The sequence below is a fragment of the Macrosteles quadrilineatus genome, unplaced genomic scaffold, assembly GCF_028750875.1.
Source record: "Macrosteles quadrilineatus isolate MER2022 unplaced genomic scaffold, UCM_ALF_1.0 Scaffold_1__1_contigs__length_201487025, whole genome shotgun sequence".
In the NCBI taxonomy this organism is placed as follows: Eukaryota; Metazoa; Arthropoda; class Insecta; order Hemiptera; family Cicadellidae; genus Macrosteles; species Macrosteles quadrilineatus.
The window spans coordinates 56,138,862-56,165,669 of NW_026542594.1; the positions used below are offsets into that span (position 1 = coordinate 56,138,862).

General features: G+C 35.6%; 1 protein-coding gene across 2 annotated transcripts in view; it reads left to right on the forward strand.

The window, feature by feature from the left end:
- LOC128983149 (protein O-mannosyl-transferase 2) overlaps window positions 1-23,341 on the forward strand; it is a 196,600-nt gene extending 173,259 nt beyond the window's left edge. Inside the window, exons 14-18 of one of the 2 annotated variants that reach the window (XM_054402324.1) lie at window positions 2,438-2,586; window positions 3,811-3,967; window positions 18,210-18,350; window positions 20,083-20,194; window positions 22,034-23,341. In XM_054402324.1, coding sequence (XP_054258299.1) covers window positions 2,438-2,586; window positions 3,811-3,967; window positions 18,210-18,350; window positions 20,083-20,194; window positions 22,034-22,139 — 665 coding nt within the window. In that variant the 3' untranslated portion in view covers window positions 22,140-23,341. The remainder of the gene's footprint in view (window positions 1-2,437; window positions 2,587-3,810; window positions 3,968-18,209; window positions 18,351-20,082; window positions 20,195-22,033) is intronic. The other variant, XM_054402325.1, reaches the window with a different exon arrangement.
- The last annotated feature ends 3,467 nt before the right edge of the window (window positions 23,342-26,808 follow it).

Sequence of the window (26,808 nt, forward strand, 5' to 3'; positions counted from 1 at the left end):
AATGCTGACCATTGATACATTTAATTCTTCGGTACGAGGATGGCAGATTAATTAAATATTTATAGTAAAATACAGTAGTAGGATGTTCAAATTATTTTTTAAAGTATTCTTTGTAATCATCGATTTGTTTTAGTCCAATATAATTTGTTTTAACTAACAGCTGGTTGAATGTGCTATGTATACTTATAAAAGGCAAAGCCCTCACTGACACACTCACTCTCACTCACTCATCATCACTAATTCTCCCACTTCCCATTTACCTAGGAGGCTGAAATTCGATACACCGATTCTTTGGGCATTAAATAGGAAAACTAAGTAATTTTTATTATGATAGGGCATTCGAGCTTCGCCCCAGTGGCTCTGGAGTTTCCCATGTTAACCTTATGATTTTTCATATTTAAAAGGAATTAATGAATCTTAACAGCTGTGTCAATTAAACAATTTATGGCAACAGCTAATTTGCAACCAAAAGCTGAGTGAGCGTTTCGAACGAACTTCAACCTGGACGTGATTGAGCCATGCGAACAAGCTCACTTGTGAAGTTAAACGGGGCGAAGCCCGCGGGTACAGCTAGTCTATGCTAAAACTATTGCCTTGGATGTAGTACGCCAGTGTCACGGTGATAACGGCGGGAGTGGTCGTGGTAGGCACGGATGAGTCGTTGTTCTTGCAAGGCTGTTTTTTGCCTGGCTTCTGGCTCAGTCAGCACTTACACCATCGGGAAGAGATAGTACATCCAAACTAACGAAAATAGTTTCTAAGGACCCATATTAGATTTAATACAATTGGCGGCAAACGTTATTGTTGATTAGTATGTTAAATAACAATAAAACTGTTGTAGGAGTTCGTTCCTAACCGTAGGTGCTCTGTATAATATTTAAATCGCTGATATTATACCCCAAAAATCAACGTTTACAATCGTGATACGTAAACAAATGATCCAATAATATGTAAGCCGAAGGATCGTCGTAAATTAATGTCTTTCGTGTAATACAATAATATGTTAATCAACAATGTTACTATATCACTAATAACGTGTAAGTAGACCGTCGTAATTAGGCTCAAATTAAAATATAATAATGCAATGTCAGTATTAAACAATGTTAATACTTGTGCGTAACAATATTGCTGTACTACAGAGAAACAAGGGTTTTCGAGTCGCTGTTGAATAATAGGACAACAAGAAATATAATAATAATACGTTAATCAATACTATTACTATAAAACTGTTTCAATCCCAAATATTTTACGGGCAAGCATATTATGCAGAAATAAAGCCTATATGAACGAGGAAACTCAAATAGTAAACCGCACGAATACCGTTATCAAACAGCTGATCTCTTGCCCATTCATCCAGAGTGCAATTTTTTTCATAGTTAAGTGAAAACTATGAAACTATCTGTATATTCATCTTTTTCTTGTCCTTAGAACTGTAAATTAAAAGTCCACTCAGCAGTCGCATCGTACGATGTAGTTCTTTCCATGCGTTGCGAAATGCTAAATTTGCCGTCCTCTTCAACCCAAGTTATCTATTGAACCACTGATTGTAAAAAATTCAAAAAAATATATTTTACGCATCACACTTTTGGCTACAACTTTGTCACAGACAAAACCTCTCTAACCCAAAAACAAAAAAATCTCGCATGCTAACTTTTTCATGTTAGAAATCACGATTTAAAACTATTTCACCATACAAATCAATTTTTATTAATTAGATCGGTAAATAGTTTAAAGTTCCAACAAAATAGTCATCGAGTAGGACTAATCAAGAAGCTCTGTGCCAAATTTCAAAATTTTAGCACAACTTGAAGTACACCAAAACACGAAATTATTGAAGTCATGCGTCGAGAGGATTATCGTTGTTTTTAACAGATTATACTTTTGACCTTCCGGCACTGTTGACTCAGCGAAACTGAACTTATATTTTGTCTTATTTCGTTATATTAAAACTGCTGTTGCACTAGGTCTAATTCCCAATAAGTCAATTGCTTTAACATAGACTACGTTTTTAGCCCAGACTGTACTATTTGACTTACTGGGATTTTTGATCTACAGACACTGCAAACATTGTAGTTTTTGACCTAGCGGCACAGGTATAAGTTATTTGACCTTCCGGGACTGTTGACTTTCTGCAACGCGTCCTCCAGTTGTTTCACCTGTTTTAGTTTACATTATTGTAATATGCTGTTTTATTTCTTAATGTTGTGTTGTATGATATTTAAGCTAGTGTGAAATCAACTGATATTTTTATCGGTTTGTATACAACTATCTCGTCTAAATCTTGACTTTCTCTTCACCAATAGCTTAAAACATTAAATGGCTTCCATATGTCAATATTTATTTGCTTTATAGTGTTTTTTATATAAAAAAACATTGATCAATCTAAAACATTAAGAAAATTATTGATTTAAAATAATAAAATATATTGTTATTACAGTGCCCAATGTCAGCTTTGAGGTTTATGCACCAGGATTCCTGGAGAGATTCATAGAGTCACATGCTGTGATGCTGCAGGGGAATGCTGGCTTGAAACCCAAGGAGGGTGAAGTGACATCCAGACCTTGGCAGTGGCCTATAGACTACAGAGTCAGTATCCAGTACCACCTCTAATCACTGTCATGTAGTCATGTGTATGCATGTAGTCATTGACCTACAATAATTAATTACTTTCAATTTACTAAGCAGTCAGTCAAGAGTAGTTTAAACAGAGCTGATTTACCGAATAGGCACAGTAGGCACGTGCCTAGGGCGCGAGGCAATTGGCTTTTTTGGGGGGCGCCAAAAATTGGAAAATAAAATAATGGTGGTTGTATTTGCATGCGATTGTGGTAAACTTCTGATAATCTCTCGCGGCCGTGTGGACATCGTAATTGTCTCCCGGGGTCGTGAAGACATGGTAATCGTCTCCCACGATTGTGGCAAAATGTTAAATCCGTAGTCGTGTGGAGATCATCATCGTCTTCCGCGATCGCGGCACAATTCTTGCTGTTTCCCGCGGTCATGTGGACATTAGCATTGTCTTCCGTGATCACGGAATCGTCACTGTTGTCATGCGCAATTGCGGTAAATTGATAATTCCTGATTTAAATACAAAATTCGTACATAATTCCCGGTTCAAAAAAACTCATGCATAGTTCCCGGATTTTCCAGTTGGTGGACCCCTGTTATATATATTAGAAAGGGGCGCTACCATTATTTGTGCCTAGGGCACTGACAGGTTCAAAAACGGGCCTGAGTTTAAAAGGATCAGGTATCAAAGGAATGTAAAATATAAATACATTTGTAGTAGGTTTATGTTCCATTATATCCCTTGCTCTTTTTTTTATTTTAGTTCATATGTGAATTAAAACATCATCAACCCTGCCAAAAAACCTTAAAATATAATAAGAGACAGGGACACAATCAATTTGCAGGTAATAACACAAAACACAGAAGGCAAGCAGCCAACAAGAGCTTACAACTACACTACACAGTCTTCAGGAAGGAGTGTCTTATTCACCATAATCCCATCATTACAATTCTTATTACATGGAATAATAGTTAGTTCAGACATAACCTTTTTGGTTACAATACATTTAATAACACGCTATAAGTTTATGACTGGAACGGTATTATTGTAGAAATTGTACAGTATTAGAAATTGATATTATAGACTAAATAAGTAGATTTTGAGGTTTGGTATTTTCAACTATGACAATATTGCAATAAAATTAGTTATTGCATAAATCTTTGTAATAGCAATTAATAGTGAAAATAACCTACTTCACCTACAGGTCCTGATGTTTTTAACATATGTTTTTCATATTTCAGGGTCAATTTTTCTCAGGCAGCTCTTACCGCATATACTTGCTTGGTAATCCTGTAATATGGTGGTGCAATATTGTATTTCTGGTCATCTTCCTCCTAGTTTTTCTATGCAATGCTGTAAAACACCAGCGAGGATACCCTAGCCCTCCCCATATTGCAAGTAAGTTAAACAAAATTGCACAAACTAACGAAAATTTGAAATTTTAGATTCAATACTGGCCCTTGGAAAATCCATTTAGATAAACTTGTTATATTAACCCTTCCCAGACGGCCTATAATATGTACCTATATAGACATCAAAATTAATAAAAAATAAAAAAAATAGTTGAACTATGCCGCACTTTTGTTCAAATTTTTTTTATTTATTTTTTTATTTTTCTAGAAAAATATACCTAGTACATTAGTTAAAGATATATAATTGAATAAAAGACCGTTTTTAGCGAATTTCCCCATAGGGAAGTAGCTATTACCGTAGGAGGCACGGTAAGACTTAGGCCCGGGACCAATTTACTTTTTCATTTTGATGTCCCCAGAGGGATTACTTGAGTAATTTTTGTCCGATTTTGATGAAATTTAGTTTAAAGGTGTAAGAAGGGATCAACTTAAATGAGTTTGCGAACCAGCATGATCAGACCATGGGAACGGAGTTTTACGGGAGGTTTCATGGGGTAAAAAATGGTTTTCCTCATTTTTGACCCTCAAAACACAAAATTTCCCAATTTCTCTCTAGACCATTTTAAAGAGCTTAAAAAAAAAATAATTTAGTATATTAAAGTGTTTTTGTATAGTTATTGGTAACGTAGAAAATTAAAAAAAATTTTAATTTAAAATTCCTATGTTATTCTTATGGAGAATATTGTAAACTGTTGTATTTTGCTTGTTTATGGATATATTATTATCAAACTTGGCAAATTTATTTATTTTATACTAAGCTATTAATATTTTACTAAAAAATACACTTTATTAATTTCCTTGTAGCAGCAAACCTAGGTACTCATTAAACCTAATGTTATTAAAAATAAATTTAATTGAAAATAAATTCAGACAAATGGAAATTCGCTTAGTCGGCAGGTTTGCTACGGCGGGGGTATTATAAAGATTAGTGTTGTTTTATATAATCAACTATAACAATATATGTCGTAATCATCCGTAATACCGTCCGCTATGCACAAAATGACCAATAATCTATCTATATATAAAGTCCAAAGTACCCATGAACTTTTGAGAAAACTACAAGTCGCAACCCCATAAACCATATACTTAAAATGTTCGTCATGACGAGAAACCTTATTCCATAAATTGCCCTTTAAGGTCCTAATTCCTTTCTAAAGGGAACTTTCCATATACCTTATATGTTAAAAATACCTCAGCTGTACTTATTTATTTATTTATTTATTTCCAACGGACATCTCCATTTTAACTTATCTTCCATTTTGCACTTATTTGTATGTTGTTCTTTCAATTTATTTGTGATTATTTGTTTGTATTACTGTATTCTGTTTTGTTTATTTCAGCTTAACTTAACATCAATAGTTTTAGTAACACTTATCACTTATGAAGTCAAATGGGGAGAAGCCCGTGGGTAACAGCTAGTAATAATAATATTAATAAACTTGACCCAGGTGTGCTTGTTTTAAGGATTAATAGCTTTTGATGATAATCAGAGGTTCCCATCCCCCCCCCCCCCCACCAATACAGAGGAGCTGGTTCCCCCATTTTATGTTGTCCTCTAATTAAATCTCCCCCCCTGCCAATTTACTTGGTAATTTCCTCTTACCGCATAAAAACATGTTCTCACTGTTCTCAGTATTGCAATAGACACAAAAAAAAAAAAAAAACTTTCAACAACATACTCTGTGAATTACTCTACTCCAACACATTGCCATGCAATATATTAGGTGGTGTAAATGTTTACAGGGCTTAGGAATTCAAACAAAATCTTAAATTTGTAAGTGCATGAATCTTGCACAAGTAGTGGCAAAAAGTATCTTGTTTCAAAATTAGGCAGAGTCAAGAAATAGGGCAGACTAGGAGGGGTTGCTCGTCACTACTAAATTCACCGGGCAAAATACCCACAATACCTTAATTACCACCAGCACAAAAGGTTTTGGTGACAAAGTAATCTTATAATTCATTTTGATAGCCCGAGGATTGTGTTTTATGACTAATAATGGTAGAAACACAATCCTTAATATGTACGGTAGTGTCGAATTTTACTTGCTGTATATGTTTTGGGCGTTCTTTAACTCCACCATTGTCAGGCTTACAAAAGGAAAAGGATCAACTTCTGGAGGTGTCAACGGAATAAGTTACTAACATTTAACACAAAACACGTAACGATTACGGATAGGCCCATCAATTCACGCGTGTTCACAATACCGCGGGCAGGACTGGAAGGAAACTGAATCAGGTTATGACGGACCGACTTGGTCTCTGGATTGTCGTCTGTGTTATCAATAGCTGATATTGGACTAATTGTAGTGTCGGAGGAGAGTGTTGAAAATATAATGGGATTCATAATTGAGTGTTCCGTTCAAAATTATTGGAAATTATAACCATGATATGCTGGATATAAATTTTGGTCTCGACATTCTACATTACTGGGAAAGGAAATTTATTAAATACTTTGGAAGAGTTTGAAATAGATTCTTCTAATATTTTAAGTGAGAAATGTTGGATGTATGGATAGATGTTTGTGACAAGTAAACACGAAAAATACAAACCGACAGGATTGAAATTTTGTTATGATGATAGCTCACATTCCCGATTAACATATGGACATATTCTTATCTCAAAAATCCTTTCGGACTCCGCTCCAGTGGCTCTGGAGTTTCCCATGTTAACCTTATGAGTATTCATATTTAAAAGGATTTAAAGAGTTTTGTCAGCTGTTTCAACTGCACAAGTTGGTTCTATGATATTAAATAGCATTAAAAAGTTATAAGGTTTACCAACAGGGTGCAGCACTATTATTTTCTTGCATTTATGACAACAGCACTGTGGTACACAATGAGAACTTGACTTTTAGCGAATTTCTCTTATATGGGAATAAGCTATTACCGTAGGTCTCAGGTAAGACCTGGACCCGGGACCGATTTACTTTTTGGTTTTGAGATCCCCAGAGACCAAAAACACCATCAGTTAAAATTCATATTTATCTAATATATAAAATTCTCGTGTCACAGTGTTTGTCTGCAAACTCCTCCGGAACGACTTCACCGATCGTTATGAAATTTGGTGTGTAAATTCTGTAGGTATGCGAATCGGACCTAAACTATTTCCCGTTTCGAAATTCTTAAAAGGGCTCCGCCCCAGTGGCTCTGGAGTTTCCCATGTTAACCTTATGAGAAATGGAATTAATGAATCTTAACAGCTGTTTCAATTAAACAAGTTGGTTCTGTTCTATGATGTTCAATAGCATTAAAGTTACAAGGATTACCAACAGGGTGCAGCACTATTATTTCTTTTACATTTATGACAACAGCTAATTTGCAACCAAAAGGTGAGTGAGCGTAGCGAACGAACTTCAACCTGGAGGCGAGTTAGCGTAGCGAACGAGCTCCAACCTAAAGGCAAGTGAGCGCAGCGAACGAGCTCCAACCCAAAGGTGAGTGAGCGTAGCGAACGAACTTCAACCAGGACGTGATTGAGCGATGCGAACGAGATCATCTTGAAAATTAAACGTAACGGTACTTTCTTTCCATCGGTCTGTCTTAGGGGAAACCTATAACTTAGGTGATACGAAGTTCGCCGGGTCAGCTAGTTTATATATATATGTGTGTGTCCGTTAGCACGATAACCCGGGCAAAAATGATCTGATTTTGATAAAATTTGGTATACACGTGTAAACTTACGTTAATTCAAACGAATTCGCGAACCAGCAAGATCGGACCATGGGAACGGGGTTTTATGGGGTAAAAATGGGTTTTCCCATTTTTTACTTCCCTAAAAAAAATTTTGAAATTTCTTTCTAAATTATTTTGTAGATTTTAAAAAAGAAATAAGGCCTAATTTAGTATTTTGATGCGCTGTTGTATGTCTAACGGTTACAGAGAAAATTAAAAATACCCCCGCCGCAGCAAACCTGCCGTCTAAGCGAATTTCCATTTGGCTGAATTGATTTTCAATCAATCTATTTAAATAACATTAGGTTTAACGAGTACCTAGGTTTGCTGCTACAAGGAAACTAATAAAGTGTGTATTTTAAGTAAAATAATTATTGCTTAGTAGAAAATGAATACATTTGCCAAGTTTGATCAAAAGATATCCATAAACAAGCAAACTACAACATTTTAAAATATTCTCCATAAGAATAACATGGGAATTTTAAATTTACAATTTTTTTAGTTTTCTCCGTAACCAATAACCGTACAAAAACACTTTGATATACTGAATTGTTTGTTTTTTTAAGCTCTTTAAGAAGGTTTAGAGAAAAATCGGGAAATTTTGTGTTTTGAGGGTCAAAAGTGAGAAAAACCAATTTTTACCCCATAAAAACCCCCATAAAACCCTGTTCCCATGGTCCGATCATGCTGGATCGCGAACTCATTCAAGTTTATCCCGCCTTACACCTTCAAACCAAATTTCATCAAAATCGGATAAAAATTACTCAAGTTATCGTGTTCACGGACACATATATATATAAATCTATATATATATATATATATCTATATATATATATACATATATAAAAATTTGAACGAATGGTGTTTTTGGCCTCTGGGGACATCAAAATGAAAAAGTAAATCGGTCCCGGGCCTAAGTCTTACCATGAGACCTACGGTAATAGCTACTTCCCTATAGGGAAATTCGCTAAAAGTGCAAATTTAAAATTCCCATTTTACTTTTATAGAGAAAATGCAAGATGAATTATTATTTTACAAATTACTCGAGCCTTTGCTCTCTGTTCTTAATAATTAGAACAGTACGATTCAGCATTAAACGACAAGCTCAACAAACCCCAAAAGGATTCAGAACTAGGTACGGGGGCCTAATATGATTATTTATAAATATAACATAATGGATGGCATACAATATTTGCATTCAAACTATTTAAAAAAGGCAAACAGAGTGTCTGTATGTTGTAAAATAGTATTTGGAGTATGATTCAAGACATCCTTCTAACATAGTAACATAATCATAAATCAATAACTTAGGCCCTACCTAATACAATGCTAATATCCATTGCAGAATAACAATCCAATGTACTGCTGTAGACGTAATTGATAACGGATAACGTAAAACAAAACAATATAACGTGTAGACATAAACTCAATGACAATAGTAACACTACGCCTCACAAAGAACAATATGTCATGTATCGCTCAAGTATCACTCACATCCACAGCTAACCAATACAGCAACGCAACAATGAAACTGTCAGCAGTGTTAAGAACGTGGTTTTCTCACCCCTAACGCGGTGAAAAATAGTCTCAAGGCCAAGAGTCATAAGACGCAACATTGTAAAGTGACAAAATATATTTGGCTTGATAAAACGTTTACTCTTTAGCGAACATATTTCAACAATCCAAAAATAAACAAACATCACTGTGTGTTCTTTATGGCCATCAAGTATCGTCCTTGAAGGCAGTTTTTAATTACTGTTCCAGTACTATTTTAACTAGTGATGGTCGGATCCAGATATCAGACTACCGGAATTGCCGGATCCGAGCTAGAACCGGCACCCGATCGGATCCAAAAAATTCCGTATCTTGGGCTGGATCCGGTTTTGATAAATCCGATTTTTTTACTAACACAAAGCTGTCTGTATCCATGTACAAGACCGATTTTTTACTAACACAAAGCTGTCTGTATCCATGTACAAGACCGATTTTTTTACTAACACAAAGCTGTCTGTATCCATGTACAAGACCGATTTTTTGAGCGGAGCGAGCGAAGCTCTTATACGTCGACTCTTATGCATTTCGTAATACGCAAACTCCTCCTAGACGGCTGAATCAATCGTTTTCAAATTTTGCATGGTGATAAAGACCATATCGGTGAGTGCCAACATCTATATGGCGTTAAAAAAGTCTCTCAAGAATCCACCCCACTGGGTCTCAAAGTTTCAATGTAATCCTTATGGAAGCAGTATTTGACACATAAACAAAGACATATGATCAGCTGTTGACTTTTAAATGCATTAGATAAAGAAATAGCTGATAGCATTATTCCACAGATATTAGAACAGAAACGGTATGGATCATAAATATAATCAAATGACGACACTAGCTTCAGGTCGAGGTGGTCCGTGACGAATCAAGTGGTGAAGGAAGTAGTAAAGGTGAGCAGTCTGGAGTGTGGAAACTGTTTATGACGAATAGATTAAGTTACTGTATCTGCATTCCTAAATTTCTATGGGAAGGGAGGAAAACAGGTCCGCGACGTAGGAAGTGGTGAAGGAAGTAGTCAAGGTGAACTGTCCGGAGTGTGGGAACTGTTTATGACGATTAGATTAAGGTACCTGCAATCATATTATGCTATTGGAAGAGAAGGAAACAGGTCCGCGATGTAGGAAGTGGTGAAGGAAGTAGTAAAGGCGAGCTGTTCGGGGTGAGGGATCTGTTTGTGACGATTAAATTAGGGTATTTGCAATCCTATAATGCTATGGGAAGGGAGGGAAACAGGTCTGTTACGTAAGAAGTGGTGAAGGAAGTAGTAAAGGCAAGCAGTCCGGACTGTGGGAACTGTTTATGACAATTAGATTAAGGTATCTACAATCCTAAAATGCTATGGGAAGGGAGGGAAACAGTTCCGCGATGTAGGAAGTGGTAAAGGAAGTAGTAAAGGCGAGTTTTTTGGAGTGTGGGATCTGTTTATGACTGTTAGATTAAGGTATCTGCAATCTCAAAATGCAATGGGAAGGGAGGAAAACAGGTCCGCAATGTAGGAAGTGGTGGAGGAAGTAGTCAAGGTGAGCTGTCTCGAGGGTGGGAACTGTTTATGACGATTATATTAAGGTATCTACAATCTTATAATGCTATGGGAAGGGAGGAAAACAGGTCAACAACGTAGGAAGTGGTGAAGGAAGTAGGCAAGGCGAGCTGTCCAGAGTGTGGAAACTGTTTATGACGATTAGATTAAAGTATCTACAATCCTAAAATGCTATGGGAAGGGAGGAAAACAGGTCCGCGATGTAGGAAGTGGTGGAGGAAGTAGTCAAGGCGAGCTGTCTGGAGTGTGGGAACTGTTTATGACGATTAGATTAAGGTATCTGAAATCCTAAAATGCAATGGGAAGGGAGGAAAACAGGTCCGCGATGTAGGAAGTGGTGGAGGAAGTAGTCAATGCGAGCTGTCTGGAGTGTGGGAACTGTTTATGACAATTAGATTAAGGTATCTGCAATCCTAAAATGCAATGGGAAGGGAGGGAAACAGGTCCGCGATGTAGGAAGTGGTGAAGGAAGTAGTCAAGGCGAGCTGTCTGGAGGGTGGGAACTGTTTATGACGATTATATTAAGGTATCTACAATCTTATAATGCTATGGGAAGGGAGGAAAACAGGTCAACGACGTAGGAAGTGGTGAAGGAAGTAGGCAAGGCGAGCTGTCCAGAGTGTGGAAACTGTTTATGACGATTAGATTAAGGTATCTACAATCCTAAAATGCTATGGGAAGGGAGGAAAACAGGTCCGCGATGTAGGAAGTAATGGAGGAAGTAGTCAAGGCGAGCTGTCTGGAGTGTGGGAACTGTTTATGACGATTAGATTGAGGTATCTGAAATCCTAAAATGCAATGGAAAGGGAGGGAAACAGGTCAGCAACGTAGGAAGTGGTGGAGGAAGTAGTCAAGGCGAGCTGTCTGGAGTGTGGAAACTGTTTATGACGATTAGATTAAAGTATCTACAATCCTAAAATGCTATATGGGAAGGGAGGAAAACAGGTCCGCGATGTAGGAAGTGGTGGAGGAAGTAGTCAAGGCGAGCTGTCTGGAGTGTGGGAACTGTTTATTACAATTAGATTAAGGTATCTGCAATCCTAAAATGCAATGGGAAGGAAGGGAAACAGGTCCGCGATGTAGGAAGTGGTGAAGGAAGTAGTCAAGGCGAGCTGCCCGGAGTGTGGAAACTGTTTATGACGATTAGATTAAGGTATCTACAATCCTAAAATGCTATGGGAAGGGAGGAAAACAGGTCCGCGATGTAGGAAGTGGTGGAGGAAGTAGTCAAGGTGAGCTGTCTGGAGGGTGGGAACTGTTTATGACAATTATATTAAGGTATCTACAATCTTATAATGCTATGGGAAGGGAGGAAAACAGGTCAACGACGTAGGAAGTGGTGAAGGAAGTAGGCAAGGCGAGCTGTCCAGAGTGTGGAAACTGTTTATGACGATTAGATTAAGGTATCTACAATCCTAAAATGCTATGGGAAGGGAGGAAAACAGGTCCGCGATGTAGGAAGTGGTGGAGGAAGTAGTCAAGGCGAGCTGTCTGGGGTGTGGGAACTGTTTATGACGATTAGATTAAGGTATCTGCAATCCTAAAATGCATTGGGAAGGGAGGGAAACAGGTCTGCGACGTAGGAAGTGGTGAATGAAATAGTAAAAGCAAGTAGTTTGGAGTGTGGGAACTGTTTATGACGATTAGATTAAGGTATATACAGTCTTAAAATGCCATGGGAAGAGAGGGAAACAGGTCCGCGACGTAGGAAGAGGTGAAAGAAGTAGTAAGGTGAGCAGTGTGGAGTTTTGGAACTGGAAACCGTTTGTAGCAGTTTTAATGTATCTGCAATGCTGAAATGCTATGAGAAGGGATGGAAGCATGCCCACTACATAGGAAATGGTGAAAGAAGTAGTAAAGGCTAGCCGTACGCAGTGTGGGAATGTTTGTGGCAATTACATTAAGGAATCTAAAATACTAAAATGCTATGGAAAGTAATGAATGCAGGTCCACGACGTAGGAAGTGGCTTAAGAAGTATTTAAGTATGAGCATAGTGTGAGATCCGTCTGTGGCAGTTAGATCAATGTATCTTCAATCCTAAAATGCTTTGAGAAGGGAAAGAAACAGGCCCCACGACGTAGGAAGTGGTGAAGGAAGTAATAAAGGCTGGCAGTGCAGAGTGGGGGAACCGTTTGGGCAGTTAGATAAATGTATCTGTAATACTTAAATGCTATGAGAAAGGAAGGAAACGGGTCTATTACGTAGGAAATGGTAGAGTGTGGGAACTGTCTTTGGCAATTACATTAAAGTATCTGCAATCCTAAAATGCCATAGGAAGAGAGGGAAACAGGTCCACGACGTAGGGGGTGGTGAAGGAAGTAGTAAAGGTGAGCAGAGTTGAGTGTGGGAATGGATTAATGTATCTGCAATGCTAAAATTCTACAGGAAGAGACTGTAGACTATATGTTAAAATGATTAAGAAGCACGAATCGATACATATTTTCGATACATGCAATCGTTTACAACCAAAATTTATAACTCAGTTGACAATGCTACTTAGATACCCGCAACGCATGCATTAAAAACGACTGTTTTTACTGCAGTATGACAAAAACAATACAGGGTGATTTGTACTCAGTGTGACAAATTTTTTTTTTTTTTATGTAAGTACAAAGTAAATGAAGTGTGATGATGATGACAATCAGAAAACACAAACACATATGTGACAATCATATCAAATGTTCCAAGTCTCAAAATTAGCGTCCCAAAAAAATATTTTATGTTTTTCAAAAATAACCATGCTTTTAAACTTAATACAGCAATTTCTCAATTACCTGTATATGGATTTGAGTAGATAATGTCATTTTCGTGTTCTACATTAAATTTTGAACAAGAATAATGGAAAATGACGAAGGATCAGTTGTAAAAACTCCATTGTAAATAGATTCAAAGATAAAAATTTTAAAAACAATGGTCTATTGCATTTTTCACACCCTGTATACAAGAAAGTGTCGGAATATGTTAAAAACTGTGCCATGTTATAAGCTTTCCAACCATATGCTACACTATTGAGGTTTAGATATTTTTTTGTTTGTTTTAGTGGTTTGAATACCAGAAAACAGGGAACTTTTTTACTGTTTTTACTGTTCAAGCTGAATCAAAAATACATTTTTGGCTTAATACATGCCGACTTTCTATGTTTTAAATGTTAAAGACACCATGCTTTGCAGTCTTCAAACCATTAAAGCGTACATAAACAGACATAAACCTCAATAGTGTAGCATATCGTTGGAAAGCTTATAAAATGGCGCAGTTTTTAACATATTCCGACACTTTCTTGTATACAGGGTGTGAGAAATGCAATAAACCATTGTTTTTAAAATTTTTATCAAACATCTTAATTTTTATCTTTGAATCTATTTACAATGGAGTTTTTACAACTGATCCTCCGTCATTTTCTATTATTCTTGTTCAAAATTTAATGTAGAACACGAAAATTACATTATTTACTCAAATCCATATACAGGTAATTGAGAAATTGCTGTACTAAGTTTAAAAACATTGTTTTTTTTTTTTTAAGCATAAAATAATTTTTTGGGAAGCTCATTTTTAGACTTGGAACATTTGATATGCATCATCACACTTCATTTACTTTGTACTTACACCAAAAAAATTTTGTCACACTGAGTACAAATCACCCTGTATAATATGAACCCTTGATGACTCCGCTCAATTTTGTGGATGCCTCTGTGAACGCCACCTAGTTAACTAACACAAAGCTCTCTGTATCCATGTACAAGACTTTCTGTGACTGTGTACAAGAAGACTATCTGTGTCTGTGTACAAGAAGACTCCTCTAAAATAAGGCAACTTTAAATCAGCAGCATGTTTTATTATATCCAAACTACTTAATGGTTTTTCTGGAAGTCTTTAAATTATTTCCTGTGAGTACATTTTTGTTTTTACTTTTACTACCAGATTCCGTATAAGGTCTCAAATAGAGCCACTTACCGAATTACCACTTACTTTATTTTTCCTCTTGCAGGCACATTTTGGATTTTTTCTTTTTCCCAACAGGTTTTTTCTTTCTTATTTGTTTTTTAATTTATAAAGTATTCTCTTTTCCCCCACCAAGTTTTGCTTTAGTTTTCATTATGTAAGTAACTGCCAAGGAGGCAGCTCTCTCACCAATACTAGAGTCTGAAGCTTTTACCCTTTCCCAAGCTAATAAGCTGTCAGCCACTGATCTAATTTTACTATCCTTCGATCTTGAGTATGCTATATCGTGGTTTTTGCGTGCAGCATCCAATTTATTTATGCCTGGATCACCCCTTGCTTATCTCTTCCCTAAATTCGTTCCAGGTCCACAGTACTGATAGCCGGGTATGTGAAATTCTACAGGTAAAATACCCTGTGTCTGTGTAAAAGAAGATTATCTGTGTACATACAGGGTAAATAAAAAGTCAAGACTCCCCCATCTAATATTTTTCTAAGTTAGAACATACTGTGTCTTCTTGTACACAGACACAGGGTATTTTACCTGTAGAACTTCACATACCCGGCTATCAGTACTGTAGACCTGGAACGAATTTAAGGAAGAGATTAACAAGAGGTGATCCAGGCATAAATAAATTAGATGCTGCATGAAAAAACCACGATAAAGCATACTCAAGATCGAACTATAGTAAAATATACTCAGATAACCTTTTGGTGGTCGTGCAAACTTAGCATAAAGTTTCATTTTATGATTTTTTTTAAGTTTTAGTGTCCCCAAAAAATGAGGGATTATGGGCTCAACTGGAGATTACTCTATATACAAGATGTATTAACCTTTTAACAATAGCAATTTAATTTTAAACCGTATAAATTGGAATTCTGTCAATTAGGTTTTTTTAACCCGACCTTATGACAGTGTGGATCTTCGGATCCGGATCCGAATTTTTCAAGATACGGATCCGGTACCGACATTTTCTTGGATCCGCCCATCACTAATTTTAACTAATCGTATTTTACTAACTGTGCACTAATAGGAGGTTTCGATTGCTATAAACTAGAAAGAGTCACTATAAAACCATTTTTCACAACATTTGGTTTGTAGTAAAATATTGCCTAGTTATTATAAAATAAAGTAGCCTAGTTATTGAATGTTATAGGCCCTAATGCTAACCACTGGACATTTCATATTGACCTCAACTATACAAAATGTTTTTTTGTAATTTGTTGTAATAAATTCTTGATTCTTGATTCTTGATTCTTGCACCACACAAGAGCAATTATTATAGTTTTTTAAGGCTTATAATTATCTATATATAATTGTGAAATGTCAATCAACGCACAAAACATTGCAGCTGCAAGCTCACAATTTCGTATTACAAAAACCTCGTTATTGGGTACGCAAGCAGTAAGATCGTTTTTCGAAATTCCCAAAAGGCTCCGCAATACACTAGCGGATCAAAGTGTTTGTGAAGTGTTATAGGAAGAATGCTTTGTTTTGATTTCTTTATTTTAACAGTTGTCTGCTATCTAAAGCTAATCAATTCCTGTTATTTAATTTAAACTAGTTAACCGCCCGTGCTCCGCCACGGGAATAATGTCAGCAATAAAAGACAATTTTAGAGGGTATTAAAGGTCCAATCTTATGGTAAAAGGAGTCGTTGATCTTAAAATTATATAGAACATCAGATTTTGATTCATCTAAGTGAGACTCAGCAGAACTCGCCATTAAAAATTAGTCATTTGATCTTATATTATTCAAAAAGTTTTTTTTTTAAAGTGTTTTTGTTTTTTTTTTACATTGGATGTAGCCCCCTGTTGATAAGATTTTCCATGAACTCAGAATGTTGATAAGGAGCTAATTTTATCTTCCCCTTACAACAACATGAGGACAATGTATTTGTGCCCCTTGTTAGTCTGTTCTGTCTCGAAATTCATAGATTTGCAGTATTGACAAATCTAATTTAACGATCCCAATTCAAAAGAGTCAGTGTTGTTGTAGGGACTCCCAGAGCACATTTAACACCATCACTGTTCTTTACTTTTTTAGTTCAACGGTTCTGTTAGAAAAATAATAACAAATAACTCACAGCTGACAAATGGTTTATAACTAATGGGTTATAACTAATTTCATATTCAATAATAATTGTAATTACTCGGCCTTTGAAGGGCTGTATGTTGTAGCCCTTAGTAAAATGTATACACTTAAGAAATTCGGCAAATCTGCGCATTTTTCCCTTTATATTTATATTCCCATTATATTTGATTGAAACATAAATCTTGTATAGCGGTCCAGTAGTCACTGAGAAAATAGACTTACAACTGTGTAATAAATATATAGATGTCCTATAAAGGTTGTTGCCATCAGCTATTTTTAAAGTACACACTAATTTCAATTTCAGTATTTATTCTATTAATACAGTTACCAAGCTTATAGTTGTAAAGCAATTAAATGTTATCATTATTTTATTTACATCAAAACGGTTCTTCCTTAGTTTTATAATAATGTATACAAACTACTTGGGAATTACATAGTCTAAAAATATAACCAATTCATTGTATTCCTAAAGAGGTAAGTTTAACAGGTATGCGATCGAACGAGCGCAATGCTTGGGCTCGGAGACCTATATAAAAACACCGGCGGCGTGTTGCAAAGAATAAGCATAGGGCATTCGCCGGGCCTTCTGTGGCTGGTAGTATAGCGGCAGTGGTTGTGGGGGAAGGTATACATTAACGATCACATAAACGCACGTCGGTTACGTCATGCCACTACGTGTGCGGCAACTGTGTGTGCAAGCGCTGCACTGGAGGCGGAGCCAGATCGAGTTTCAAGCCACGGCCGCTAGGAGCGACACTGCATGGAGGGTTTACTCGACTAGTTCGGCTGAAATTGTTGGCAATGGATTACAGTACACTATAAGAGGTCTAGTGTAGATATAAAGTCAATGACGTCGGTCCGTCATAACCTGATTCAGTTTACTTCCAGTCCCGCCCACTGCAATATGTACACAAATTTATAGGTCTATCTATAATCGTTTTGTGTTAAATGTTTGTAACGTATTCTATCGACACCTCTAGAAGTGGATCATTTTTTAAGCCTGACAATGGTGGAGTGAATGAACCGCCAAAACATATGTAGCAAGTAAAATTTGACACCACCGTACATTTTAAGGATTGTCTGACACGGTGTGTTTTTATCATTTTTAAAAGTAATATTAATTACGAATAGCAAAATGTTGGTGTTGATAGTGAACTACTTAGAAACACTTTTTGGGCTGCTTATACAAAATTATACATTCGTATGACAGCTAGCAGAAAAATATCCCCCCCCCAAAAAAAATTCCAGTGGAACAAGCACGCTATGGTACCTCCCTCTGGGCACCCTGATAATAATGATATTGGCTAAATAACAAGCTGATCTTATTCAGTAACAAATCTGTCATTTCATTTATTTTTGTTTACTAATCTTCACCCTAAAATAAGCACCCTGATTTGTCGGTATCATACAACTCTAATGTATTATGTTGTTGATCAGTTTTAGAAGAGAAGATGATTGTCAGCAGTGAATGGTTGTTCTTGGGCTGGTGTTTGCACTATGTTCCGTTCTGGGCCATGGGTAGAGTTCTGTATTTCCATCACTACTTTCCTGCATTACTCTTCAGTTCAATGCTAACAGGTATATATAATACTAGCAGAGTACCCGTTCTTCGTACGGAGTTGGCGTATAAGTATAAAATTATTATTGCAGTTATACTCGTGCTTTGCGTTTGCAATGGGAGAGGACACGGTTTAAGAAAATTTTGTTTAGTTTATGGTATACTATAGTATAGCACATCTACCATAGTTATAAATGTTCTACCACTGCACCTAAACAATAGAAAAAGTAAAGTTCTCATTGTGTATCACAGCTTTTTGTTGCTGCTTGGTTCAAATTAGCTGTTGTCATAAATTAAAAAAAAATATTGCTGCACCTTGTTGGTAAACTTTATAACGCTATTGAATATCATAGAACCAACTTGTGTAGTTGAAATCAACTATATAAAGAACTAGAGTTACTTATATCGTTGGTTAAAACAGCTGACTAAATTATTTAATTCCTTTTAAATATGAATACTCATAAGGTTAACATGGGAAACTTCAGAGCCACTGGGGCAGAGCCCGAAAGGATTTTTGACATAAAAATATGCCTGTATGTTAATCAGGAATGTGAGCTATCATCATGCCAAATTTCAGCCCAATCCGTCCAGTAGTTAAAGCGTGATTGAACTTCAAACAAACACACAAACTTTCACATTTATAATATTAGTAAGATAGTAAGATAAGATAAGACATTCAACTTTTCTTGTGATTTTAATACATTACAGTTTTTCTTTAAAATGTCAATGTCACACAGAATCCCATGCATTAGAACCCATCCATACTGATGAAGTTATTTTAGCGAATTTCCCTATAGGGAAGTAGCATGGTAAGACTTAGGCCCGGAACCGATTTACTTTTTCATTTTGATGTCCCCAGAGGCCAAAAACACCACTCGTTCAAATTTCTATATATGTATATATATATATATATATTTAATATGTGTGTGTCCGTGAACACGATAACTTGAATAATTTTTATCCGATTTTGATGAAATTTGGTTTGAAGGTGTAAGGCGGGATAAACTTGAATGAGTTCGCGATCCAGCATGATCGGACCATGGGAACAGGGTTTTATGGGGGGTTTTATGGGGTAAAAATTGGTTTTTCTCACTTTTGACCCTCAAAACACAAAATTTCCCAATTTTTCTCTAAACCTTCTTAAAGAGCTTAAAAAAACAAACAATTCAGGATATCAAAGTGTTTTTTTACGGTTATTGGTTACGGAGAAATCTAAAAAAATTGTAAATTTAAAATTCCCATGTTATTCTTATGGAGAGTATTGTAAAATGTTGTAGTTTGCTTGTTTATGGATATCTTTTGATCAAACTTGGCAAATATATTCATTTTATACTAAGCAATAATTATTTTACTTAAAACACACACTTTATTAGTTTCCTTGTAGCAGCAAACCTAGGTACTCGTTAAACCTAATGTTATTTAAATAGATCAATTGAAAATCAATTCAGCCAAATGGAAATTCGCTTAGGCGTCAGGTTTGCTGCGGCGGGGGTATTTTAGTTTAATATTGTTCATGCCTATTAGGTCTAATCAAATGCTCAAGATTTCTTAAAAATTCACACAAATATCTACTCTCTTTTTAATTTAGTTTACTTGTGCTATTTTTAAGTGATACAATATTAATATTTTTTCTTCTACTTTGAAATCCTAAATTCCATTAAGGAAATTTTAATGACATTTTTTATCAAAATTGAATTTTCATGTGGACATATGCATGTGTATATTTTATGTAGACTGGCATTGGTTTTGCAGGAGTTTTGATTGGCTACGTATTGGAAGTAATGCCTTTTCTTCTCCCTGAGAGAATAGCAGTATCTATATATCATTGGCTGACAGGGGTCATCATATCTGCCGTTGTTTACAGGTAGGAATTGCTTTTATTAGAATACTTTTTTTTTAGTGAGGGAAAATGTTGTTACTCACACAGGTAGCCTGTAGTGTGAGACTCCTGAATCAGACTACTCACTAAAAAACCCCTCTATCTGCCCACCTCAATTGCCTCTTCTCCTTTATTAGAATACTAGCAGCAAGACAAAATACAATGCATGGTTATAAATTACTCCTGCTGCAGCAAACCTGCAGACTAAGTGAATTTTCATTTGCCTGATTGGAATTTCACTTCAATATTTCCTTAAGTTTTCAGACATCAAATAACATTAAGTTAAATGAGTAATTAGGTTTGCTGCTATGAGATATATTGTTAGTTGAGAGAATATAAATTTTGTTGTGAAGATAAGTTTTTCATTTAAAATGCAAAATAAGTTGAGTAGCCTATATATATACATTCATGAATACAAAATAGGGCAAGAATAATAGCTCAATATTGATTTTAAAAGTACATAATATAAAATATGATGTAGTATAATTGATGGCTGTTGCACTCTAAGTATGGTATGAAAGTACATTTGATATGGATTTCTAAGTATCGTAAAAGGGTGCTGATAGGCCAGATTGCTGTGAGAGCAAAGGAGTTGCTGAGAACTTTTGTTATTCTTCTTATAAAAGGTTACTTTTTCCTAAATTTTTATGGATACTTCTTTAATGGATCTAGAATGTTTAGGGTAAGCCTCTCCTGTTCCTTTTTTCTAACATTAATAATTATGAAGATAATAATCTAGAATGTTTATGATCAGCCTTTGTTGCCAAATCAATTGCTTTACTCATTTTTTTTATGAAAAAATTTTTATTCATTAAATTAGTTTTTCTATTTCTAATTATATTTTGAGTCCACAGTCTTTCAGATTTCTTCTCACTCATAATTAATCACATCCTTTTTCATTAGCTCCACTAAATTGCTTATAGCTCCATAGTTTGCGTGAACGCTGCATCATTTGTGAACAGAACGACACCATTTGCAGCTCCGTAGCTGACTTGAGCACTTAAGTGTGTATTATTAAATTATATAATCTTCCGCAGCGTGCGAGACATGGTCAGGGATACGTTTTTGACCACAAGAAACTTATCTGATGGTACAATTCCTCGCCAAATGACTGAAGGCTATGGCGCAGATGCATGAGTGAGGGTTAAGTGTGGAAATGGGTTATGGAGTGTAAAAATGGTCGTGAAAACCTTTTACCATTGTGGTCTACTGTGAGAAGTCTGGGTACCCACCAAAACACAACTCCAAAATGAACATTGTTACAGCCATTTCAATTAAATTCAGGGTCACAAACCTCTCCCTAATGAAATGATGAGAGGGGAAAGTACAGAAATGGACTTGGGAGTTTAAAAATGGACGTAAAAATTGTCATTTTGGAAGGAGTTCTGGTTTTGGTGGTTTCTAAAACTTTTTAAAGAAGACCAAAAGGAAAAATATTTTCAAGGTAATTTTTACACTCCGATTTCCACCAATTTTCACACTTTTTACCCTCATTATCGGCAATAGCCTTCAGTCATCTGGCAATGAATTTCGCTATCAAATATTTTTCTTGTAATAAAACAATCTAAAACGTATCACTGACCTTATCTCGCATGCAGCGCGAAGTTCAATAATTTAAAAAGATGTCTGGACACACAGCGAAGCATTCGTGTCAGCTATAGAGCTGTGAATGGTACTGTTCTGTTCACAAATGTTGCCAGTAAGTGATGAGAATCCTCGTTGCGGCGTACACGCGATCCACGGAGCCATGCGCAAAAATAGCTCTCACCTAATAAACTACTCTTGTAGTTGGTAAAATAGATGTTTAGTCTTGATATTTTTCAGTTTTTACCTGTTCGCACCTCTGGCATATGGTATGTCTGGACCTTCTGCTACTGATCCCAACAGTACAATGTATGGCCTGCGGTGGATGGAGTCCTGGGAGTTTTAAGTTTATTTTTGTTAAATCTAGAGATCATATCACCAGACTGCATAACTAGGATGTAAATGATCTTTGATACAAAACTTGTTACGAATCATGACTAAAAGCTTGTGGGCAACGTTAAAGGTGCATAGACTGAACCACCATTTCATTCTACCTATGTTACTTTCTGATCAGTCCTTGTATTACTCAGCCAATCACAAAATTAGGCTTTTAAAAACCAGAGGTTGACATCCATTGTTTGAGTCACTCAGATCAAACACATATAATCCTTTTGATCCATGCTGTGAGTGGATAGAAAAGATACGCTTCGTTGTCTCCCATGACTTAATCAGAGTTTAGGGCTTTGATAGGACATTTCTACTCAAAATGAATGAACTAAAAAGTTAAGTTTTAGGTCTGGCAGACCTTGGATTTCTGGTGACTTCATAAAAGTTATTATTTGTCTATGATCTAAGATGATTTGTCTACATCCAATATTTCATACTGTGGACAAAGGCTATTATTATCATTTAAATTAAGAAAAACTTTTTATAGATTTAACAAATACCATTTCACTGACTTTATAAAACCTGTTGAAACTATGCTGATCAGTAACAAATTGCCAATGAAAATTCCTTGTTAATAATTTAATTATAGTCTTACGTTTGAAGGGTTTTATCCTCACATTTATTGTGACCTCTTACCTAGACAGTCTTAGATAAGTTTTCTAAGGGGAAGTTGGTTAAATTTTCACTACTTTATAGATAAGGATAATTTATCTAATTTTTTTTTTTTTTTTTTGTAAGCCAGTAACATAAACTGGAATATTAAAAGATACAAGATCACTTAGTTCCTCTAATTCAGAAGATTTTTTATGGCTTTCCTTACAAAATTGTCAAAGATATTGCTCCATACATTAATACCGTACTGTAATACTGGAATGGCGAACATACGAAGGTCAGTATTTTAAGCCAAGTATGAATGGAGATGTGTGTTATAGAAACTTTAAATTACCTAGTTAATATTGCCTTATTAAATTACACATTTCCAAGTTGTCTGAAAATATGCAAAACAGTGAAAATCTTCTGGAAATCGGGAAGAACATACCACCAATGCTGGAAATCGGGAAGAACATACCACCAATGTAATAACAAAGTTGTCCCGAGTTTGTTTTTTATTGCAAACACTAAAAAAAACTGTGTATTAAAATCACACACTTCTTTCTGTTATTTTAGTTTATTTCATACACACTTATTTTATGGAAATATTCTCTGGCGAAATAGTTGTGGGGCAAGCAGGATGTTTATTTGGCAAAGAAAGGCCCTGCGGATCCTGTTTGATATACCAGCTGCAAACCTTACTTTATATATAACTAGCTGTACCCGCGGGCTTTGCCCCATTTAACTTCATAAGTATTCGCATGGCTCAATCACGTCCTGGTTAAAGTTTGTTCGCTACGCTCACTCACCTTTTGGTTGCAAATTAGCTGTTGTCATAAACTAAAAAAAAATAATAGTGCTTCACCCTGTTGGAAATCCTTGTAACTTTAATGCTATTGAACATCATAGAACAGAACCAACTTGTTTAATTGAAACAGCTGTTAAGATTCATTAATTCCTTTTAAATATGGAAAAACAGGGAGTGTTGCTGAAGGTCTAAGTCCCGGAAGGTCTAATTAGACCTTCGACACACATTTTGCAGTTTTTACTTGTTGCTGAGGGTCTAATCTGGCAGTATATCGAAGGTCTAAGTCCCGGAAGGTCTAAGAGTACAGTCAATGCAAAAAACTCATCTACTGATACTGTTTTAGACCTTGCGGGATTAGACCTTGGGCACACAATGTATATTTTGTAAATAAATGTTCATAAAATGAGAGTAGCTGAAGGTCTCAGTCCCGGAAGGTCTAAGATTCAAGTTCCGGAAGGTCTAAGATGATTTGAGTCCCGGAAGGTCTAAGATTCAAGTCCTGGAAGGTCTAAGATTTGAGTCCCGGAAGGTCTAAGATGCGAGTGGACATTGCGTCGCCAGAGATGAAGGCTATACAGATAGGCAATGACGCAACAACTTTTAGAGTTGTAATATTCATAGTGATAGTTTTAATAACTCTCACGACTATTTTTTTGCAAGCTCGTTATTACAAGTACGATGGAGATATTAAAAAAATCTCCATTTATATGATTGACTATTGGATACATTAATTTTTGTTTCAGGCATAGTTGCTGGGCCATAACAGTTGCTATAGCTCAGAATAAATCATTACATAAGTTTAAATTGGTAAAAAAAAACCATCGTGCATTCGGCACAAATAAGTTAATATTGGTGTTAAAATAACATCGTTGGTTTCCTTGGTGTTCAAGATTCTGTTTTGTTTATTTCAGCTTAACTTAGCCAATTAATAGTTTTATCTTACTAATATTATAAATCTAAAAGTTTGTGAGTTTGTGCGTGCGTATAAGGCCGGTTCCGAGGCGATCGATGTGATTTTCCACCGTGGAACCGAGGTCCCCGCTGGTTTCGAGGTCCTGGTGTGAGTCCTCGGATCCAAATACAACCGAAACCATTGTGTTCGATGCTAGAGAATAATTTTAATATCAATATCAAGTGATTTTGAGCGAGACCTCGGAACCCTAATGGAAATTTTAAAACTTTTTCACAGAATTTCTGATAGGAGCGTAGCTTTTGCTAAGTGTCTTTGCTGCACTCGAGAATCTTGCCACAGTCGCCTGAGGCTCATACCAAGGCCCCACTAGAAAGAACAGGCCATGCTGCAGAATCCATGACGTCACATTAGTGGATAGATTAAATCGCATATCCCATATGTTTTAGGTAAATAAGCTGGCTGTTTGACAGATTTTGATGGTACGCGTCGTCTGTAGGCTTCAAAAGCACAATAAACATTGCGTGTAGGTTATGTTTACGCCGTATCGCTCTTTTTCCTATAATTGGCACACTGATGTTGCAATTAGTTCCTCGCATTAGGCTTAGGGTAGTTAGAAAAATATATAAATTCTAAAATGGTGTAATGAGTTATCCACCTAATTCTGATAAATCATCTCTCCTAAAATACAGAATTAGTGTACTAAATGTAGGTAAATGAATTTAAACAATGATAAGATTTAAAGTATTTTATTAAACACATGTAGGTTTACGATCTCATTGTGTTAACTTGTCAAGCTTTCGTTTTTTGTTTGACTTTCTCACTGATAACTTTTCTCTAGAACATTTACAATAGTTATTTAAAAGAATATTACAAAAAATGGTAATACATTTGTTCATAAGAGGAAAATTGCAAGAAGCACAAACCGTCGTTATGTTATTTAAAAAGAATAAATCAACTGCATCTGAAATTAAATGCACTAAAAGTTTTCGTTGACATTTTGAACTTACGAAGGCATATTCATACCTTTCACTTATAATCATCTTAAACAATTTCAAACCTACAGCTAAAACGTTCACAATATCATCTGAAGGGTACTTAAGGCTACCTCTGTCAACGATTCTCAAATACTCATAATTGATATTTGAAACGATCGTGTCTTTATTCCTGTTTAGTAATGTTACTTCACATGTTTTACATTTGTTAACTTTTAACAATTTATAGCACACATATCCACCAATATAGGTGAGACACACTAAATCGTTGTCACTAACGTCCATAAATCTAATGTCTTCATAAATGTCTTCAAATTCAGAATATTCGTTGCAATCGATTTCTTCCATTTCTGGACTAGAATTGATGGTATCAATATTAATATGCAAGTCTGAAATTTTGATTTCTTTTTTAGAGGCCGAAAACAACTCAATAATACTAACGGTTTTAAGTTTTTTTTTCTGAACCTAAGATTTGTTTAACGGTAACATTATAGCAACCTCCACTCATCTGTCTATATTGGCCAAATCTTTCTTCTAGGGGATCATTCTGAAATTTACTTAATAGTATATAGTCCACACTCCAGTCTTTCTTCAGATATTCAATAATTTCTATTATAGTGGAAGTTGTATGTTGTAGAGCTAGTTGTGTCTCCGCAGTCAGCTTCCCATTTCTTTTACTTTTTTTGTCATTTCTTTCACCCTGTATTTTAAATTCATTCCACTTACTAAGCCACAAAACAAACCGCTGAAGAAATAGAAAGTTTTCATCATTTAGAGTTCTTATGGGCTGACAAAAAAATCATTAAAACGATCACCCTTAAACACATGAGAAACGTTCATAATTTTCCACCATTTAATAACTAGTTCTAAGAATAATATAGTACCCTCGTTATTTACATTATATTTAGATTTAACATACTTTAATGCTGCAACATTTTTCTCGTCAAAAAACTTCACACATAGGTCTACTTTTTGTCGTTCGACAGATGTAGGATGCAGCACTTTTTTATTTAAAGCAGGGGCTAGCTTTATTACACTATTTTCTTCTTCTTTGTGAAGTGATTTGAGGTCAGATACACTTGCAGTACACATTTCGTCAAAGTTTTCAAAATTAGGAAATATAAATGTTTGCTTACAATCCGTTTGATTTAACCAATTATTTCTAATCGATTTGAATAGATGCACAGAATCAAAAAGAATAAACACTTTTTGTTCGCCTCTGTTATCATAAGGATTGATAAAACTTGACATTAATGTTCCACCATTTAGTTTAGCAAAAGCATTACGATTTAATTAGTTGTTATCTGTTATTATGCTTAAAACT